A 21,727-nucleotide genomic window follows, 5' to 3' on the forward strand; every position below is an offset into this window, starting at 1 on the left:
ACTTTTAATAAAAAAATACCAAGACAATGACATTTGATAATGACACTAACATGTGACAATACTTTGTCACGTGACACTAACAGTGTGCCACATGTCACACTAGGGATTTGACATGTGACAAAAAAATGAGAGATTGCTACGTGGCACATGGTGTTAATATTTTTTTTTTCTAAAATGACCTAATTGTGGTACTTCTTCAAAAATTGTGGCGCAATTTATATTTTTTTTAAGAACAAGTACCAAACTGACACGTCTAAACGAAATTGAAAACCATTCGACTAATTAAACCGAAAATAAACTCTGCACATTATAACAAACAATATGGACATATTTTAAACATTATTTTATACACTCTAAAATGTTGGAAATTATCATATTCTTAATTTATAAAGTTGATTAACAAAATAATATGAAAAAAAATTAGACCTATCAATTTTTTCATTAGTCACATAGAGTAAGATACATTGTGTTTCATGATTAAATGTTATATTTTTTTCATTTATTTTCTTTAAAAAAATTATGTATATAATGTATTATTTCCTTTGTGTTTTTTTTTCACTCATTTTAAATTTCAAATTTAAAAGTTTAAAATATAATTTATCACAGTCAACTTAATACACAAGAAAGTTAATTAATATCTCAAGAATATTAATTGACAATCTTTTTTCTTTTATTTGCTTACATTTTCAATTTTGTACTAAAACTCAAAAGAAATAATAACATTTTTTTCTTAAATATTTTATTTACAATAGTGCGCATGTGTTCAACTTCTATAATAACAAAAAATAATAAAATTATAATTACAAATAATTATAACTAATTTTTATTTATTTAATTTAAAAAAACATTAAAACAAAACAGTAGTTATGTATAAAAATTAACTAAAAGTAAAATTAAAAAAATGTGAACATAAAAAAAGTAAATCTTTTTATATAATAATATAGGTACTATACAAAAAAAAGCAATGAAGATATTTTAACATAAATAACACAACTATTCATATTCCTTAGTTCATATATTATTTTCTAAAATAACCTAACGAATAAAATTGAAAGCAATACACATTTTCTTTCTTAATGAAAAAATAATTTTTTTTAACCGTGAATATATAATTTATTATATTTTACTTAATTTTAAAACAAATTATCAACCATAAAAGAAAAAAAAAATTATCCACTTGCATCGATATGAACGACAAAAGATAACGTATATTAACTTTTACAATGAATACGATAAAAGTCAATTTGTCCGGGTAAACGATATAATATGCTTTTATTTAACAATGTCAATATACATTTTTTTTTTCTGACTTCACCATTTCAACTTTAGATAAATTGAATAAAAAAATATATCTTTCTAAAAAAATCTATGATTTTTTTTAAAAATTTATTGCATGCATATTTCCACGATCATAAATACAAGTTTAGTCAGACTCAAATGCAATGGCATGAAAAATATAATTAAAAAAGTATGGTAAAGTAAATGAAAAAAAAAAAATAGAGAAGAATGATTGGGAAAAGTTAAGGGCAGTAGAAAGTGAAAAAAGAGTGGAGGGTCCCATTGGAAGAGTCGGAAGCGGAGAGGAGAGAGAGGACGAGGAAGAAGGAACATGTCAGGCGTTAGAAATGGGCGTTGTTGTTTTGTTGGTGTGCCCACCCCTCACCGTCATTCCTCTCTACTCCTAAGCCTCTACTCCTCTTCTTCACCACTCTATTAATCTTCTACTTCTTATTCTTATTATTCTTATTCATATTCTTATTATTACCGCACGCACCACCATACTCCATACTCTCTTCTACTCTTTTCAATTCAATTGATGTGGGTCAACTGAGAGAGCTGAGGGTCAATTTAGGTCTTTCTTCACTTAATTCACTTTCAAATGGGGAGCAGAAGCTACTCCGCCAATCCTGCCGATTACAAGCTTCTAGAAGAAGTTGGTTACGGCGCCAGCGCCACCGTCTACCGCGCAATCTACCTTCCCTACAACGAGGAGGTCGCCGTCAAGTGTCTGGATCTGGATCGATGCAACAGCAATCTCGACGACATAAGGAGGGAGGCGCAGACCATGAGCCTCATCGAGCATCCCAACGTTGTCAGGGCTTTCTGCTCCTTCGTCGTGGACCGCAGTCTGTGGGTGGTCATGGGATTTATGGCGCAGGGCTCCTGCTTGCACCTCATGAAGGCGGCGTATCCCGAAGGATTCGAAGAGGCAGCCATCGGATCTATCCTCAAGGAGACTCTCAAGGCGCTCGAGTACCTCCACCGACATGGACACATTCACCGCGATGTTAAGGCTGGGAATATTCTCCTCGATTCCAACGGCCAGGTCAAGCTCGCCGACTTTGGAGTTTCCGCTTGCATGTTCGACACCGGCGACCGCCAGCGCTCCAGGAACACCTTCGTCGGAACTCCCTGCTGGTGCTTCACTCGCTTCGGTTACGGTTTTGCTGTTCCTCTTTTTGCGCTCCGTTATATGATTTTCATGTTTTAGTGTTCATGTTTTTTCGCAGGATGGCGCCGGAGGTGCTGCAGCCTGGAACCGGATATAATTTCAAGTCAGTTAGTGCTCTTTTTCTTTTGGATAAAACGTGGAGATTTTTAGTGTTGTTTGATTGGAATTGGAGTTTAGTCTTGTTAGCTTGTTAATTTATGTTGACCTTTAGTGTGGACCGTATCATGCGTATTTACTAAATAAAATCCAATTCTAATTCTGATTGAAGAAACATAGGAAGTACTTTAGTAACTTTACCTAAGTTTTGTTTGGTGGTTTGGATTAATTGTGACAGAAATTTGGTTTCTTGTTTGTTTGAATTGTGTTGGGTTTGACAGAGCGGATATTTGGTCTTTTGGAATCACGGCGTTGGAGTTGGCTCATGGTCACGCACCTTTCTCCAAGTATCCTCCCATGAAGGTTTGTCAAAGTGGTATTTATTTGCTGCAGCGTGTTCAGAATGGTTATGTTCTTTGGGTTGTAGGTTTTTGTGATTTGTTGTGGTGTGCGGATGAAATAGGGATTCACAGTTAGTTTTTTGTGTAGGTTCTTTTGATGACAATTCAGAATGCACCTCCAGGGCTTGATTATGATCGTGACAGAAAGTTCTCCAAGGTATGGGTGTTCTTTCTGCCTAGACCAATACTTCGGTATTAAATGCATTTACCATCAAGGATTATTAAATGCGAACACACAAACATGATAGTGACTATGTTTCTGCTAAACAGACACAATAAAAAAAATATTGAACAATTTAATTTTCTTGTCAATGTATAATTAGATGAATTGTTAAAATATATCAAATTTAGCGTAATAGATACGTGGACACATGGAAATGCCATCCTTGTGCTTTCACTACTGATAATAAGAATAATAATCATTATTATTATAGTTGGAGTAGTAGCAGTCTAATTAAAGTATTTCCAGTTGTGCCCAGTCTTTTAAGGAAATGGTTGCTATGTGCCTGGTTAAAGATCAAACAAAGAGGCCATCTGTGGAGAAGTTGCTTAAACACTCCTTCTTCAGACAAGCTAAGCCTCCGGAACTTTCTGTTAAGAAATTATTTGCTGATTTACCACCACTGTGGAACCGTGTCAAATCCCTCCAGGTTTGACGTCATGTGTACTTCACTGCATGTCTGTTATATAAATTCACTTAACCAGTTTCTTTTCCTGTGCTTGACAACGCAATAACCTTGCAGCTTAAAGATGCAGCTCAGCTAGCACTGAAGAAAATGCCTTCTGCAGAACAAGAAGCTATATCTCAAGTAAGGCTGATATTAAATTTTATTTGTCACGTGATGAGATATATAGTCAATGAGCCATAAGAGCATTTTCAAGAATGACTGATGTTATCCAAGTTTACCCCGCTCCCCTTTCCTTGATACTGGTTTCCTTTTCTGCTTGAAACCTTGATAGCATATTCAAGTTTGGTTGATTGGTACAGTGCATTACATACTTAAAATGGTATAACTCTGGTTGATCTTGCTTCAACATTTTTCGATTTACTCTTGTACTGTAAGTTAGAACACACAATTTGGAGAGTGGCACTCATTCTCCTCACTTTCTTACTTTGGATATCCATCTTTCACGCCACTCCGGCAGTTGACTTATGAATTTCTCTATCAACCTTTTTAAATTGTCCTTCTCTTATCTTTATATATATGCTCAATCTTCTTAATCAGCCATGTCTTTCAATCTATCCTCATTTTTCATCTTTTATCTATATCTCAATTAAACTTTACTAGTTATTTTTTGAGAAATTTTCAATCAAAAGCTAAAAGTAGCCTTGCATCACTATTTAAATTGCTCATTATAAATCCAAAATTGAACATTTATTTTTATCAATTTGCAAACTAAAATACTGAGGTGACCATTTCAACACTTATGTACAATAACCAAGATTTCCTGCTTATTTGCCTTGCTACGAAATTTTCTTTGTTAATAAGTACTTTTTTGAAAAACATTTCTATAAAAAGCTTTATTATAAATAAACAATTCTGTCATAAAATTACGTTTTTCCTGCTTGTGCATTGTTTCCTTGGAAAATCTCCAGTTTCTAGTTTATTACACCTCTTTAGTCTTTACAAACGAGAGGAATTTATGCAATTGGTCCCAGTCCTGAAAAAGGCATTTGCAATTGAGATTGAAAGATAGCCATTTATTTCGGAAGCTTGGCTTTTGAAGTTTCTCAGTTAAAATCCTAGAACACGTATATCAAGGAAAAATAGCCTTGTTACTTTTATAACCATTGAAATCTAATCCACTTATTTATTTTAATTTCTAGAGTGAATATCATCGGGGAGTTAGTGCATGGAACTTCGATATTGATGACTTAAAAGCTCAAGCTGCATTGGTATGCTAATTTCTTTTAGATTGTTTTTACTTGACTAGTTTTTCTCTTGACCTGAACAAATGTCTTCAATTTTACCAGATGCAGGACGATGATGATATTGCAGAGATGAGGGAAGAAGATGAAAACAAATTCTTCAGCTCTTACAAGGTTTGGTCAACTGTTCTAAACTTTCTATATCTCAAAAATGATTTTTAAAATCTTTGTTGTTTGTCATGACAGGGTACAAGTGATTTCCAGTTTTCTATTGACAAAAAGAATTCAAATAACTTGCAACAAGATGAGTTTGCAGTACAAGTAGGTAGTAACGACATACCACAGAGTGAGAAGAGAAATGGATCAGTGGCTGAAGCAACAACATCTTCTACTTTAGAGAATGATATCGGAACAAGCAAGATTAAATCACAATCAGTGAAACTTGGTAAAACCCAAAGTGGACCCCTGGTGCCAGGATCAGTGCTTGGTCATTCTTTATCTGAGAAAGGGCGTGCATTTGAAAGGTAGATTGTATTTTCAAATTATATATTTGTTGTTTTTATATTAGGCTGGTGTTGGTAGTTTGAGAGAAAATAGAATAGAAAAGGAAAGGGACGGAAGGAATGGAAATAACTTGCCTTCCCTATATTTGATGATCAAAGGGAAAGGAAATGTGGGGTAAAAAAAGTGGTCCAGTGCATGTGCCTCCCACCCAGTGAAGGTCTGAGTAGGGTACATGTATGCAGCCTTACCTTTGAAAGCTGCAAGGCTGTTCCTAGGACCTGTGACCTAGGTCACAAGTGGCAAGCTTACTACAGTAACAAAGCTTACCCTCCAAAAACGAGGGGTTAAAGAGTTAAAATTATTAGAGCAAAATTTCAATATAACCCTTCCAGACATTTTATAACTTCTAAATTTATGGCATAAAACAGGAAACAAGGATAGTTTTCAATATAAAATTCCTTTATTACCTTGTTTTCCCTCAAATAAGTTGTAAGAGGGGCAATGGTTCCTATTATATAATGCCTTTACCTTTGTATTGTTTTAGTAGCCAGGGAGCTATTTTCTTCCACGCCACTCATCGTACCTTGTGCATTTTAGGCTCTTTAGTGAAGAAAGATGAAAAATAGTAGGCTTTAATGTTTTATTATTGAAGATGTAATGCTTTATATAAATTATAGGACCATGACCTGGTACTTTCTTAATTTGCAAGTTTAGATACTTTTTATTTTGCCTTGACTACCGAGAATTGGAACTGTTTTGTGCTTGCTAAATTTGTTGGAAGTATTGGTCCTAGAAATCAAGGAAATAAATTTCTCAATTTCAAGGACAAAAATAACATTTAGAAGTTACCTTTATGTAAAATAAGATCATGAATATAAACTGTATATATTGTAAAAGATTAAAAAGTAAAATTCCTATGAAAAGGAGGATGAGTTAGTTATATTGGTTCTGTACTTTATATCTTTCAAAGCATTTCAGTTCCACATTGATTTTTGGTTTGAGCATGTGTATATACCCTAGTACGGAAAGTGGATCAGCTGGAGGGTAAACCTATTGTTAATTTAGAGGAAACTAAGATAGACAACAGTAAAATCATTGGAAGGATTTAGAGGTCAATGGTTTGCCTAAAAACATGACTCACAATAGAATATTATGATGATGTTTGATTCTTGTAGTGAACCATAATATAAAATGGATTGGTTATTGTCGTAGTTGTTGAATATCATAGAAATAAATTATGCTTAAATATTTTTTATAGGGAGTACCGTAAGGTGATTCCCTTCATGTGTGTAAGCAATGGAGATAGTAAGGCTCTAAAACGGTTAACTTTTTAAGCTTGACTTGTTAAATGTTTTTGAGATACTAAAATAAGAAGCTCAAAGTTTGAATTCAGATTTGTTATATAAATCTTAGGTTTTACTTTTAAAACTCATGAATAGCTTGTGTTTTTTTCTGTATCAATGACAAATCCTGTAATTTAGTAAATTATAAATGTATAGAGAACTTTAATTTAATTTGTAATCTATTACTACCCACAAGTTACCTGCCTTCATTGTGTTGCACTTTCCTCAAAATCTTACTGCATCTTCTACAGTAATTCTTGTGTGATCATAGTGGCACAACCAATTGAAAAGCTTTGGATGTACTGGATTTTATGATAATATAATCCAATGGTCATCCACTGGAAAGTTGCGTGAGTGTAACTCGCATCAACATGAGTTGATTCATGTGTGTGCAAACGCCTGCCAAGTTGGGACGCATTCTCCATTTGGAATTTGCATTGATAGTGTGAAACAGCCTTTAATTTCGAAACTATGTGTGGTGACCTATAAACAAGACAATCATGCTTATTTTATTTTTACCGAGTTCTAGTAAGTTCAAAATTTATCTTTGTAATTTGCGTGTTTTCTGAATAATGTTCTTTACCCGTTCTATATTTATCGAGTTGTCCATAAATGCACTGTAAAATGTGTAGTTTTAATTTTGAATGAATAAATCCAATGTGTGCATTTTTGTTCCGCTCTTTATGCTGCTTGGTGACCGAGGTTTTCATGTGATCTTGGGCTTGTTAAGATTTGTAATGCTCTTACTTCTTTTAGGTTTGAGAATGAAAATCAGTTGTCAGGTGAGAAAAGTAATCGTGATATTCGACGAGCTCCAAGCTTTAGTGGTCCACTAATGCTTCCAAACCGAGCTTCAGCAAATAGTTTATCCGCACCAATAAAATCTTCTGGAGGTATTTGAATCATCATGTACACCGTAAGGCTATTTGTACAAGTTCTAGTATATTTTAATCAGCCATCTTAAATCTCGGTGTTGATTCTGTTCCCCAATTCTTGCTAGGATTCAGAGATTCCTTGGATGATAAGTCTAATAAGGCTAATCTAGTGCAAATCAAAGGACGGTTTTCAGTGACATCAGAAAATTTAGATCTGGTGAAGGTATGCCTTTTCTTAATAATCAATTTGTCCCTTTCGACAACCTTAACTGACTTCATGTTATTGCGTAGGATATTCCTGTAAGTTCAGTTTCACGCCGATCGTCACAGGTTGGTTGATGATGTAATTGATTATTGTTTATATTTTGATGTTTTTTCTTATCCCTCGGATGACATTATCTTCCGCTTACATTACATGCAGGGGTCTCCAATGAGGAAATCTGCCAGTGTTGGTGATTGGATGGTGGATTATAAACAAATGGTTTGTACAATTTCCATTGGCCCTATACCCAAATTCCAGTAACATCTTTTTTTTTTTTGAATATTTGGATTCTTTGGTTGGTTACACTTGTGTGGGATGTTTCATTTATTATTGTATTCGATAACTAATACTTCTCTGTCTTTCATTGTATGTATTTCTCTTCAGCCAATTGGTCAGTCCTCCAATGATTCTGCCAATATGAATATTCCTGCATCATTTCTAGTGCCTCATCTTCATAATCTTTTCCAGCAGACATCTATTCAACAGGTGAGAGAAGCTTCAAGTTCGAGCAATGACATAATTTGCTTGAGTTTGTCTGCTGAAAAACTGATAATTTTAAAATGTAACTTCTACCAATTTATAATCATACTGGAAAGTTCTCTTTAATTCCAGGATCTTATAATGAATATTTTGAATGGCTTGCAATCCGCAGAGGCAATTGATGGTGAGTGAAGGATTTTTCATTGGTTATGTTTGAGGATCTTTTTTCCTTAATATTGGATGAACTAACGAGTACAAAACAATCAATTTTTTCAGCTTCTCAGAATGGAAAGTTGCCACCATTGCCTCGCAATTCAGAAAACAATGGAAGTGTAAGCAAATTTCGTTAGATTAATTCTTTTCACTTGTTCGCGTAATTTTTATTAACTACTGTGTATGTCAATTTTCTGCTCAGAGCTAGTCACCTTTTTTTGTGACAAACCTGCAGTAGAACACTGATTTTTCATCAGCTTTATGTCTTACCTGGCATTTGCGTCATTTTACAGGTTGACACAGCAGTTTCAGAGAGGGAACTGATGCTGCTAGCCAAAATTTCAGAACTTCAATCTCGGTTAGTAAATATCAGCTCATAAAATATGCTTTCCTGGTCACCCTTTCTCTCTGCTTCACGAAGTTAACACACCTTCTGTCATTGTATTATCAGGATGATTAATTTGACTGATGAACTAACTTACGAGAAGTTAAGATACGTGCAGGTTAGTTTCTGTACAAGATTTTATATTTCACCATCTGTTCTGGATTTTCTTCTGCTACTTGCTTGGATTACATAAATTTCATATCCAAGCTGAATCCATTTAAAATTGAAGCATTGAAGGTGCCTGTGAAACTAACGATCGATCTGGTTATCGCTTTGAACAGTTACAACAACAGGTAGCTGCTGTCTACAGCCAAGAACAAAATGGGGAAAGAGAGGAATATGCATGAAGGTTGATAATTATGATCCTCTTTGATGAAGTACATGTACGATGTACATGTACATCCAGGCGAGTGATCAATCATGCTTTGGACTCCAATTCTCTGTTTACCGAAGGAGAAATAGTCCTTGGTAAGTGTCATTTATATTTCTGATCCAGCCTTGCTTGTGTTCAATATCAATAAGCCTTTGTGACTATCTAAGCCCAGCTAGTGCAAATGATATGTCATAGTCAATCTCATTATTTATTTCATTTAAAAATTCAGATGTAAATAAGCTTCTCTTCTGTATCCTTCTGCAACGTCCCATGTTTGCAGTTTAATCCGGAATTCTCGTGATAACTCATAAGAAAGTTGTGGGGATTACCCCGTGCCAGAAATAACACCCCTACTACATATTGAACTCTTTTTATTATTATCCTTAAACTATATCGGATTTGAACTTGTATAGGCTTGTTGTATCAAATAGGTTCTGTATCAAATTAAACTCAGCATGCTAAAATATTCTCATTCTACTATTCTATTTACGTTATAGCATCCAATTTAACAATTTAATTATGTTACACGAGCCGGCATTAAGCAATTGATTCTTCAATTAGGACCACATTTTCAACCTAAAAAGGAAAGGTCATTTTTATGATACAATATTTGTTGTATAACTTTTTTCATGTGCCATTGTTTTCCGTTTGATATGGAAGTGTTGAAATAACTTTTTTGAGGTCTTCATGTTTTTCTTAAAAAATCTTGTATAATTACCATGCTCTTGTAAAAGGTGTCTTTTAATTAAGAAAATATGTTTTTCCTAAAAACCCAAATAAAAAGTTACTCGGAAGTAATTCTTGGTAAATTTACTTCAATAATTTTTCTTAGATTAAAATTTATTAATGTAGCAGTTAAATATGATTTGTTACTAATTCGATGATTATGTACACTATATGTTAGAATAATTGTATATTTACAATTAAAAAATTTTATAATTAGTGTTGCATTTCTTTAAAAATATTGTTTGTTAAGTTAAATTTGTAAAGAAAGTACTTGTTTTAAAACTATAAATAGTATTATGTTGTTGGATACGTATGTTATAAGGTCAAATTGAGTTAATGGATACGTATTTATTAGTTGGTCGTCCATGCATATATGAATCGAAGAGGAAAGTAACTACCCTCAATCGATAGTGGAACTGGAAATATTATGAATTTTACATCGATTTAAAGAATTTCATCTTTATTTTATCTGTTGGACCAAACAAACATAAAATTTGTACAATTTTTCCCCTCTTCTGAAAAACCTCGGACTACTATTCGGCTTTAAAACGTACTACTGACATTTTTACTTTATCAAACAACTGTTGTACCCACTCATATCGTACAATCTTCGCAAACATTGACTTTCCTTAGCTCCAACAACCATCTACCACAAATTTTAACTTACAAAATTTCTCTCATCTTCATTACTGTTCTTAGATGACAAAAATAACAACAAATTCTTTTTAATATACTGTGTTGTTGACGTGCTGACAAAAATTGAGTCTAAATTTGTGTTTAAGATGTTTTTCTTCTAATTTTGTAATTTCTAATCAATTTTATAAAATAGCTTTTTAAAAAAACTATATTTAGACTGGAGTCAAGTCCTCTACTAATTTGTTTTAGTGATATCGTTTTACTGAATCTTCAAAATACACAAAAAGAAAAGAATTTGGAGATTTTAGAGTGTTTGTTTGTTACGATTATTTTATAACTTTGATTGACTTAATTTTTTTTAATTCATTATTGATACAGAATTTCTATTAATTTCGTTGATAAATAATGTTTACGAAAAATTTTCAGGCATCCCATTGAGCTAGCCATGTGATGTGTCTGGAGAAGTTTGGTGTTTTTCTTCCTGGCCGCACATGATAATGCAATACTGTGACGCAATTATACACACAGAGACACTCTCAATATAAGAAGAAGAAACCTCATAAACTAATATAGTTTGCCAACTGGCTCATGTGCACATTATCAGTGCATATAGTTGTCAAGTTTATCTGTTTCTTTGTCTTAACCCTTTACACTCACCACTACTTTCTCACCATCACATTATTCAATATTCTTCTTCTACCACTATCTTATTTTCTTGTCAAACATGATCATTAAAAAATTAATTTTAAATTTAATCTTACAAAATTGTCTTATAAGATGAGTTTATATTTATTTTTATATATATTAATGAATTCATGTGAGACTTTCAATATTAACCGTATTCCTTTTACAATGTTTGAAAATTTGAAGAATTAAGATTGACTCATTCATAAAGATAGAAAAGAAAGTAAAAAAAATTGTAAATTCAACTCTTCAATCAGAACAGAACTAACATATTACTACCGGTTAATATTTGTCGATAAAAGAAACTACGTTTTAAATCTAGGTCTTTTTCAGAAGAACAAATCTAATGAATGAAAACCAACTATATAATAAATTGTATCATGTAGGAATTACAATAGTATGTAAATTTTGACTCAGAGAAACAAGGGCACCCAAGTAAATTGACCTTGAAAGTGTGGTTTTTTCTGGATCTCATTACGAACCCTCCATTGGGCGTATCTGAGTGGTCCTAGATTATAACTCTAAAATCTAACGTGAGTGTGACTCTGAGAAGAACCAAGATGGCCAATCTTTCAAGTCCCAACAGAATGTTGGCGTTTCTCTTCCTCACATTGGTCCAAATCCAAAGCAAGGTTTTTTGCTACCAATACAAAGTTGGAGATCTTGATGCTTGGGGCACACCCACCTCATCAAATCCACAACTCTACAAAAAATGGTCCACGCATCAAAATCTCACAATCGGAGATTCCCTTCGTAAGTTTACACTATTTGCTATATCCTATGTTTTTCACTTTGGTTAACAAAAAGGGTACAATACAATACAAATCTTATGATCTCATGTGTTATCATTGTACATGCTTACACAGTGTTTCTGTACCCACCAAGCCAAGATTCAGTGATTCAAGTCACCGAAGAATCCTTCGTGAAGTGCAACATCAAAGACCCTATCTTGTACATGAACAATGGCAACTCCTTGTTTAACATTACATCAAAGGGCCAATTCTACTTCACTAGTGGTGTGGCTGGCCATTGCCAGAAGAATCAGAAGCTTCATATAGCTGTAGGTGAAGGAATAATCTCAGAAAATGTTGATTCTGCAGATGCTGCTCCTGCATCTGCACCCTCTTATCCCACAGTATTTGGCAATATTCCTGTAGCTGCTTCTACCTCAACACCAGCAACCTCAACCTCATCTCAACTCACTTCAACCTTTCAAGTTCTCATCATTGGATTTCTGATATCTGCATTCTTTTCTTCCTTATGTGAGTATTAGCTACGTGAACGTGACAATGTCAATGTCAATGTCAATGCTCAATGCTCAATGATTCATTTTTTGAGTTTACCCTTTTCATATAATGATTCTTTCACCATTGTAATACTTTTGTGATTGGAGATTTGCGTTATACTGTTTCAATCCTTCATTTATCAGAGACAAATTTGACAAATGTTGTGCTGAATTATTGTCATTCTCTTAAAAGATCTTATGAGTTATGAAATAATCAGATGTACAGTATTTCATATTCATTATGGTGAATTATCGACATTCTGCACTATCAAACAAAAATAAGAAAAGTTAAAATCAATTATATATATATAAATATATCCAGAGACATAATTTCAATTACTTAATTTGAAAAAACAGATAATGACCCAAAATAGGAGGTGGGGGATCGAAGAACTATCTTTTTTTTTTCTGTTCTTCACAAGAAATTAGACAAAATTACACGTGTTAAGAGACTGGTATCTGTGACCGACCATTTGTTTTTTAAAAATAGGTGGCACTGAAATTCTAGAGACTTTTCAGTGTACTATATAGTGATAGAAAATCTTTTAACTTTGGAATTAAACCACTGTGTTAATCAAACCCCACTATGTTATAACTTGTTGGAGAGAGAAAAATCTCACAGAATGTGTGACTGAGGTAGCAGAAGAAAGCCCTGAAAAAAAGGAAAAGTTTCTAATCTTTGAAGGTCTAAGCAGAGTGATTCATCCACTGCTACAAGAAGCAGGTACCTGCAAATTCATTTTGAAATTGTAATTGAAAACTGAAAATGCTATGATCATGGTTCATGATCTGATGAACACTATTGACTAAACTGTTCTTGGTTAAAAAGGATCGAGTTGTGATAATCTTTGAAATGGAGGAAGTGATTGGAGCCAGATTGTACTGTTGCTCTAATTGTAGAAACCATGTTGCTCTTCACGATGATGTGATTTCTAAGGCTTTTCAGGTGAACACTGTTCTCAGTCAGCTTTAACTCTTATTCTGTTATCAATTTCATTTGATCTGTTCACTTCACAGCATACCCTGCTATCATGATCAAACAAAAGAACCATTCTACTGTCACATGATATGATTGGATTTTTGGAAGAAATTTCAGTTTGCTTCCAATTTATTCATTTTTAGTAAGAGTAATTTTCTAAAAGCAACACAAAACTTTTCCCATCTTATGAATATGATGAATTTGAGCAAAAAATCTTAAGTTTTATAAATCCTGTATTTTTATTCACATCCCCTCCATTTGTTAAACGTTAGACAAAACTCCTTCCATTCTGAAAATACGTCACCATCATTCTCATATGAGAAAAGTTTTAAAACAGAATTTGAGTATTATAAAATAATAATAATAATAATAAACTATTTCGAATTCAAAATTAAAATACTGCATTAAAATATTTTTCAAAAATTTATCGATGAGATGGAATAAAACTATTTTTAAAATATGTTTAATGAACTGAATAACAAAAATGAAATGACAGTTTATTCATTTAATTATTAATTATTCATCTGCATTGATTTTTTTTTGTTGCAATACTTTTGAAACGATTCTGATAATCATGCCATCAATAATTATTAATTTTTTTCCATTACTCCAATGCTAAAAATTATGTTATCGTTCGAATATTAATAGTTTCAAGTTTTACCAATTGTAGAGATAATTATTTGTAATGTACACAGAGAAGGGAGTTGTGTGTAAGAAATATAAAAACTTTTGTATATTACCCAAAAAAGAAGGGCACTTTTCTAAATTTTGTTTGGAAATGTATCTTATCCACAAAGCCTGAAGAGTTTTGCACATGTTTAATAATAGAAGGAATTTTGTTAAAAGAAGCGAAAGATAAGAAGAATGATAAGGTGAAAAGTTTTAGTTTATGGGAAAGTTAGTAATTCCAATTTATTTTCAGGGGAAAAGTGGAAGAGCTTTTCTGTTTGGTCATGCATTGAATATTAGTGTGGGATCAAAAGAAGACAGAGAACTAATGACTGGTCTTCACACTGTGGCTGATGTCTACTGTTCTGACTGCCATCAAGTTCTTGGTTGGAAGTATGAGAGAGCCTATGAGGAATCTCAGAAGTACAAAGAAGGAAAGTTTGTTCTTGAGAAGGCTAAAATTGTCAGGGAAAACTGCTAGTACCTTCTCCATATTGTAAGCATTTGAAAGTGCTTGTTATGTGTTTGTGTATATGCTCATTTCACCATTTTTTTGTTGCTTGCTGTTTATTCTCTCAAGTTGTGACTCATCATGAAAAGAGTATATTGAAAATCCACGTTATTGAAGACAGTAACATTTTGATTGATCAAATTGAAGATGATTTGGGAGGATTTCACAAATTGCCTGGGAATATCAAGTTGGAAGAAGGTATAATAATTTGGATATGTTGTTTTATGCATCTTGGACCAGCTTGGGGAACCTTGGTGATGCGATCATCAATCACTTTTTCTTTTCCATGGAAACAGTTTCAATTTAAAATAAAATCTAAGAAGTTTTTTTTTCTTTTTTTGTGGGTGAAATTTGTATGGTATCCTAATAATTTAATGTATGGAAAAATATCTGATATGGAATGATGTGATATGAGGGTACAGTTGGTTAGTGTGTCACTTTTTTCACAGAAAAACGACATTTCAGCTGATTCGATCACCAGTTGAAGGTACCACATTCGATCAAGAAATTAACACTGGGTCTCCCCCAAAGAACCTTCAGAAAACAGATAACAGAGCCTAAGCTCTTACAATGGGGGTAATTTGTATTTCTGCTCAAACAACAATTCTAAAATTCACCAATTGATTTCATTATATTTGCGTAATTTTTAAATAAGAACAATATATAAATTATTATGAGGATTAGAATCAATATTTTAAGACCAAAAACAGATATTACCTTTGATAAACTATAAGAAGTGCTGCTCATGGGAACCCGGTAGCTGGTCGAATGCTAAATCAACACAAATAATCAGAAACAAAATATACAGACAGATAACACTTGGGAACTTCCTAATTAAGGGAAGGACCAAATATATATTATATATTATATATATATATCATTATTCTAAACCATCTCCACATGTCGCTATCTGTTTGATTGATTCAATTGAAAATAAGAAAAATAAAAACTACAAAAACCACGACAACCTATGCATCTAACAATTTTAATTGTTCAACCAGTCAATTTTTTTAGACGGAAGAATGAAACACCACAGAATTCCCTATTTGCAGGTCTTATCTTCATGTATCCGTAAGATTATTAGGCAAGCTTCATTCTAATGAACTGAGCTCCACAAATAAGCTGGCCTGAGGGTGCAATCCTGCTTCCTTCAAAGACAATGCCAGTTTTTCTTGTCCATAAACAACCCGTGGAAAATTGGATACCAGACTGTAACTGTCGGCTTCTAAACTTCCCAGTGAGTCAACATAGTCATATAAAGACTGAAGTGTCGCGGTGCTGTGGAACCTCCTTCCCTTACGTTCACCATTTGGAAACCGTACCAGAACCTATCCATTCATAAACATAGATGTAATTATCATGTAAATTACAACACAGTCAAACAAAAACTGAACTGAAAAGAGAGATACTAAAGAGGGAGGCTAAAGCAATTTCAAAACATACAGAACTAGAAGTAAAGATCATTCATCATGTATATAAGTGAAACCATCAAGAATTTTAAGTTCAAACTTATCATATGAATTAAAGCTGAGATCTTGAATACAAGTGAAACTATATAAGCTGAACCAGTTATTATATAAACAGATGAAAGATGCTGGCTAAAATCACAGCTAAATCTTCTAATACTGTACCTGTGTAACATCAGGTCCTTTTTCAGGTTCTTCACCAAGAGACTGAGCTTTCTCTTGACGCATTTTAGCTAATGCAGCTTCTTTCTCTGCAGCTTCTTGTGCTGCTCTTTCACGAGCCTCTTCCTCCTCTTGGCGTTTCCTCTCAGCTTCAGCAGCTTCCCTTGCAAGACGTTCTTCTTCTTCTCTCCTCTGACGTTCCCTAGCCTGAACATATATACAACATTAATCCATTGCACTAACAGGCCTGGTCTTTCGATAAAGGCCTCTGCAAAGAAAGTTGAGATAGACAAAAACAGCCAAGCCATTGTGTGCAGAACACAAAAAGTTATACGAAACAAGAAAAAAAACACACCCATAAACTGCAAAACAACATACTTGATCAGCTTCTAGCGCAGCCCTGTATGCAGCATCTTGCTCTTCCCTTAAGCGCATATTATTTCGTCTTTCTTCTGCATCGAGCCTAGCTGCAACAAGAACAGGGGAACTTTCTTCAAGCACTCTCTGCAGTGTCACTAGCAGCTCCGCACTGGATTTTGGACCTTCAACCTGCATTACATGAACTAGATTAACAATGAAAGTATCATAATCATAATACTTTATCAACTTTAATAAGTGGCACGCCATTTCAGTAGAAAATAAAGAATATGGACTCTAAGCCTTTCTAGAAAAAAAACTACTTATTGAATTTATGGAGCTTTACTTTACGTATGCAAAGAGGGAGGAAAATGAGATAAAGGTGACTGTATACTTAGTTAAATGCAACCAAATTGATATGATTTTGGTTTAATATAAGGTCTTACAAAGTGGTATAAAACATGAAGAGTTAACTACTACAAGATCATAATGACTAATAATGAACAAGGAGATAATAGGGAAATTAATCCTAATAAATCACTCTAAGAAACTCGTAAGGGGAAATAAAATGTGCAAAAGCCTGAATGCAGGAGACTCCTTGTCCGCGGAAAAGCCTGTCTTGTCTATGTAATGAACTGTAATTCCGACCTAAACCATATAGTTTCCAGTAATGAAGACATAAATTAAGTGTACTTACTCTTGGGTTTAACATTCTAAAATACAATATTGTTATGTCATGAGATGAAATATTCTTCGCATATTCTAACAATGCTGGTGGAATTGAATCTATATACAGTTTTCCTAAGCATACTTGTGGCATAACCACTTGACATCAACAATCAAAACCTTCCTCATAAGCAGAAGTGTCTTGTACCAACTGGGGAGGAAGAAAATATTTTCAAGTGACAAAGGACCAAGCCAAGCAACATAAAAAACATAAGTTATCAAAACCAGCTCTGTCCAGCAAGTCCAACCAGTTGGGCTGGGAACTAATGGCATAGCAGATTTAAAATCTTTAGTGGATTGAATATGTCACTGAACTGGTGTATGCACTAAATCTAGTAAGAAGTGGATTTTAAGCTTAACTCAATCATACAAAACCGACTTAGAAGGTGAGGTTTGCACTCACACACACACACACACACACACACACACACACACACACACACATATATATATATATATATATATATATATATTAAATTGAACTTATCTCTAGTTGATATGAGACTTCCAACACAGTCCCTCACGTTAAGATATATACATTTTGAATGTGAGAGTTGACACTAATGGATAGTCCGGTAGTGGGTACAACAATATGTCCAACACTAACAATGACTTTGATACCATGTTAAAAAATGGATTTTAAACCTAACTCAACCCTACAAAACCGACTTGTAAGGTGAGGTTTGCACCCACTTATATATTCTAAATTGGTTTTATCTTTAGTCGATGTGGGACTTCCAACAAAACCAATAACCCAAAAAGTATGACTCAGACTGGTTTTAGAATACTTATTTTTTAATTCATGAGTTTGACACTACGAAGTGGATCTTCACATTGTGCAACAAAAGCTGACATGCATCCCAATGCACACAGACTAAGCCTGTATGTGGAGTGAGTTTAACTTCCCAAGGGAATGATTTGCAGAGATTGAAAGCGTTACCAAGTTTTAGAAACCTCCACACAAGGTAGAATTGAACTGAGCTCCTTGGATTGGTTAAGTTTCCCTTGACAACTTATCCAGTGATATTAGTATTCATATATGTACCAAATTTATTTATTTATTTATTTATATGATATACCTTACATGCATTTTTTATATAATTAATATATACCAATTCATGCAACTTAACCGTTGATCCACCTTGACCGGTCCAATAACCGGTCCAATATGAAACAGTATGAAAAACTAAGCAGAACAATATCAAATAATCCCTATCCTACTAGGTAGGAATAATAGCTACATAGATAAAATAATCAGCTTCATCTAGCCAACATCAGTTCTTGCTACATGATAGAGGAAAAGGTACTTGATACAAAAATGTATTTCTAATGATGATTTTATTGGGATCTATTGTTCTAGTACTGAAGTAGATTGCACCAGTCAGAAGAGTAGATTACAATATGTTTAGTCTAATGAAAAGGAAGAGAGGGAAATTAAATGGACATCGGAGGAAGTCTCATGATAAATAATATTCCTAAAGCTTAGTTTTAAAGGTGCCGAATGGCACCGTGTGATTCATGTAGCTCTAGAAATCAAGTTCTGTACAATAAAAAAAAGGAAATTAATGTAGATAATTTTATTCAGATTCATAACAACCTCAAAGCTACGAAGACAGATATCATAACAGTAAGAAAATGAAAAAGTGGTTATCCCCAATAAAAGGATTCTGAAAAGGATGTTTCCTTGAAGATGTCATTGTTAGTGTTTAAACTGTGAGCGGAACTAGAAAGATTATTTGCCACTTGTCAGTATTCCCTTCTCTGACAATAACCAGGACTAAACAACATCAACAGTGACATTTAAAGCCTCGAGCTTACTCTGGAATAATATAGCATGAACAATTTTTTGGGGGGAAAGTCTTTTATCCATGTTTTAACAGATTATGAACATATTTGTCACATCGAGAAGTGCCGAAAGCCATTTTCACCGTCTGATCTATCATAAATTACCAATTCCAACAAAGTTAAAAGTGTAAACCTTGTTTTACATGCAATTTGTGCAAATGGGGGTTGGCTCAGCCACTAAACAAGTAGCATTGAACTGCGTTAATATGACTGGCATGCCTAAACTTGGAATCGGTAACACACAACAACACAGGGCATATCAAGTAAGAAAACTCTTGTTGTGAGACGCAAGAGGAGATAATATTGTAGAAAAGGCCAAATATCACAATACTTGTCTAGTCTGACCACATTATCAAGTAAGGAATTCCACGACACGATAAAATCTATTTAACAACATTTCAACTAGGACAGGATAGAACTACGGGTACAGCAGGGGTGACAGATGATCATGAAGGCGGGAGGAACACAAATCCATAACAGCAATCAAATTCTGAAAGTGGAGAAAGTGATGAGAGCAAGAATGAGCATTAGAGGGAATGTAACTGACGTTAACTAGAGCTACAACAGGCATATAGTGGCACAGACTGTGACTACTTAAATCATACAGGAGCAGAGAAAATACAAGTCAAAACACAACAAAGAAACTATAACCTGCCCAAAGACTAATCACGACAACAAATATAAATATTTTCATTCCATATATGTTTCTCAACCTGTCCCAGTTCACTCCAATTCGCCAAACTGAAAAATCCATAAGAATTAACAAACCTGTTGAAGGAGAGCGATCCTCTGATTAGTGGCGGCCATGACGAGAGCACAAAAGGGAAAGCGGGAGGCTTTCAAGCTGTTACTCATCTTAAACCCTTCACTGGCACGAATGCTGCCACCCCAGCAAACAAAATTCTCGTTCACAAAGGCGGCAATGGTTTCGGAACAGAGAGTCCTGTGGCAAAACGACGGCGTATCGGGGTGATCGGGGGAATGCAAGTAAACAAAGAGAAGCTTGAAGGAATTCCGGGAGCGCTGGAGCGCATCCATGAACCCCTCGCCGACGAAATTGGGCCCGGAAGAGCCGTACTCCCTCTCAAACGCGGCAACGAAATCCAAGGCCTCGGAAGTGGCAGCCGAAACGGAAACCAAGGGGGCCGAGGAGGAGGATGAGGAAGGGGCCGAGCCCAGGCCCACGAGGCCGAGGGAGTAGGAGAGTACTCCCCCCGCGGCCCACAGACCCAACCCGATCGCGCCGGAGATCAAGCCTAGACTGCCGGAAACAACGGAAACGGGTAGCGTGATGAGTTTCCAGGCGAGACCCGGCGGCGGTTGGGGTAGGGGTTGGAGATCGGGTGCGGAGGGGACATGATTGTTAGGGTGAGGTTGCGGCGGAATATCGGTGTCGGTGGTGGGGTTTACGGAAGTGGTGAAGGAAGAGATTGCGAGTTCGAGGTCCCAATCGTGAGCAGCGAGGATTTCGGTGCAGAGGTCTGCATCTTCTAAACCAGTTATCGCTTGAAAATACGCCAATTTATCTGCTACATCGCCCATTTTCCTTCCTTCTTCCACTCTCTTTCTGCTTTATACCTTCTTCTCTTCTCTTCTCTCTTCTCTTTAGGGTTTACTTTCAAGATCCTTCCTTCTTCTCCATCAAATTTATTCAACTCACAACCGTCTTTTCTTTTCATATCAATTATTCTTCGACTATCTTAATGTCTTATTTTACATATTAAAACACTAATTTATCTCTAATACATGTCTCAACTATAAATAAAAATATTTTTTCATTCTTACTATTTTCTTATGTATGATGGGTAGAAGATGAACTCGCATGGTAATATTATATGTAAAATGGACACAATTTTTAACTTCAATTTAGACTCATGTTTTTTTTGTCATAGACTGTTATACTCTTATGATTAAGACTCGAATGAATTGGTAAAAAAAAAAAAAAAAACTCTGAATAGGAAATAGTTCATAAAATTTTAAAATTTTTAAAAATTAGAAGGCTTCTACAATTTTTATAATAAACATGTGAAGTTACTGGAATTAGTAAAAGATTACAAGTAAATAATCAATTTTTACAGATAAATATAAATTTTCTTAATTATATTTATACATCATTACAAAAGTCAAATGAAATTTGTATCAGGTCTAAAATTATTTTAAATTTTTATTGGTCTCAAGTATTCTTTCTCCCAAAAAAGAAATAGTATACTACCCACATTCTACACCTAGTGAGTATAAATTAACTTCTATGGAAAACTTTCCAAGATTATTTTTTATGTTATTGCACGTGATTCAGGCGCGGCTAATTGAAGAGTCTAGAATGGCCAAATATTTTTGAAATTTTCTTAAATAATATATATATTCAAAAATTTTAAACTTTTTAAAATTATACATAATATATACCAAAAATTGATAAAAATTAAATTA

General features: G+C 34.2%; 4 protein-coding genes across 4 annotated transcripts; 3 read left to right on the forward strand and 1 right to left on the reverse strand.

Moving 5' to 3' along the window:
- The first annotated feature begins 1,566 nt into the window (after window positions 1-1,566).
- On the forward strand, window positions 1,567-9,720 carry LOC114191076 (serine/threonine-protein kinase BLUS1-like). The gene is made up of 19 exons (XM_028080238.1): window positions 1,567-2,418; window positions 2,511-2,555; window positions 2,830-2,911; window positions 3,038-3,106; window positions 3,429-3,599; window positions 3,693-3,758; window positions 4,778-4,846; window positions 4,925-4,993; window positions 5,066-5,343; window positions 7,423-7,559; window positions 7,667-7,764; window positions 7,833-7,871; window positions 7,963-8,022; window positions 8,188-8,289; window positions 8,416-8,467; window positions 8,560-8,615; window positions 8,790-8,854; window positions 8,948-8,999; window positions 9,163-9,720. Exons 1-19 carry the CDS (start codon window positions 1,880-1,882, stop codon window positions 9,226-9,228), a joined length of 2,115 nt encoding a protein of 704 aa, XP_027936039.1. The 5' UTR covers window positions 1,567-1,879; the 3' UTR covers window positions 9,229-9,720.
- A 2,011-nt stretch (window positions 9,721-11,731) lies between these two features.
- On the forward strand, window positions 11,732-12,745 carry LOC114190809 (mavicyanin-like). Its single transcript, XM_028079855.1, has 2 exons — window positions 11,732-12,053; window positions 12,167-12,745. Exons 1-2 carry the CDS (start codon window positions 11,861-11,863, stop codon window positions 12,571-12,573), a joined length of 600 nt encoding a protein of 199 aa, XP_027935656.1. The 5' UTR covers window positions 11,732-11,860; the 3' UTR covers window positions 12,574-12,745.
- A 348-nt stretch (window positions 12,746-13,093) lies between these two features.
- LOC114190892 (protein yippee-like At4g27745) lies at window positions 13,094-15,077 on the forward strand. The gene is made up of 3 exons (XM_028079962.1): window positions 13,094-13,309; window positions 13,415-13,531; window positions 14,487-15,077. The coding sequence occupies exons 2-3, from the start codon at window positions 13,439-13,441 to the stop codon at window positions 14,712-14,714; spliced, it is 321 nt and encodes a 106-aa protein (XP_027935763.1). The 5' UTR covers window positions 13,094-13,309; window positions 13,415-13,438; the 3' UTR covers window positions 14,715-15,077.
- Window positions 15,078-15,578: 501 nt separating this feature from the next.
- On the reverse strand, window positions 15,579-20,988 carry LOC114192011 (plant UBX domain-containing protein 10). Its single transcript, XM_028081516.1, has 4 exons — window positions 20,069-20,988; window positions 16,751-16,921; window positions 16,376-16,579; window positions 15,579-16,072 (listed from the first exon to the last, which is right to left on the reverse strand). Exons 1-4 carry the CDS (start codon window positions 20,840-20,842, stop codon window positions 15,836-15,838), a joined length of 1,386 nt encoding a protein of 461 aa, XP_027937317.1. The 5' UTR covers window positions 20,843-20,988; the 3' UTR covers window positions 15,579-15,835.
- Between the last annotated feature and the right edge of the window lie 739 nt (window positions 20,989-21,727).

This window comes from Vigna unguiculata, chromosome 7 (assembly GCF_004118075.2).
Source record: "Vigna unguiculata cultivar IT97K-499-35 chromosome 7, ASM411807v1, whole genome shotgun sequence".
NCBI lineage: Eukaryota > Viridiplantae > Streptophyta > Magnoliopsida > Fabales > Fabaceae > Vigna > Vigna unguiculata.

Coding starts and splice junctions, on each gene's coding strand:
- LOC114191076 (XM_028080238.1), top strand. CDS start 1,880: ATGGGGAGCAGAAGCTACTCCGCCAATCCTGCCGATTACAAGCTTCTA. Junction 3,107..3,428: donor GTGACAGAAAGTTCTCCAAG/GTATGGGTGTTC, acceptor AGTTGTGCCCAG/TCTTTTAAGGAAATGGTTGC. Junction 8,855..8,947: donor ATTTCAGAACTTCAATCTCG/GTTAGTAAATAT, acceptor TTGTATTATCAG/GATGATTAATTTGACTGATG.
- LOC114190809 (XM_028079855.1), top strand. CDS start 11,861: ATGGCCAATCTTTCAAGTCCCAACAGAATGTTGGCGTTTCTCTTCCTC. Junction 12,054..12,166: donor CACAATCGGAGATTCCCTTC/GTAAGTTTACAC, acceptor ATGCTTACACAG/TGTTTCTGTACCCACCAAGC.
- LOC114190892 (XM_028079962.1), top strand. CDS start 13,439: ATGGAGGAAGTGATTGGAGCCAGATTGTACTGTTGCTCTAATTGTAGA. Junction 13,532..14,486: donor TGATTTCTAAGGCTTTTCAG/GTGAACACTGTT, acceptor ATTTATTTTCAG/GGGAAAAGTGGAAGAGCTTT.
- LOC114192011 (XM_028081516.1), bottom strand. CDS start 20,842: ATGGGCGATGTAGCAGATAAATTGGCGTATTTTCAAGCGATAACTGGT. Junction 16,922..20,068: donor GGATCGCTCTCCTTCAACAG/GTTTGTTAATTC, acceptor CATGTAATGCAG/GTTGAAGGTCCAAAATCCAG. Junction 16,580..16,750: donor CTGCGCTAGAAGCTGATCAA/GTATGTTGTTTT, acceptor ATATATGTTCAG/GCTAGGGAACGTCAGAGGAG.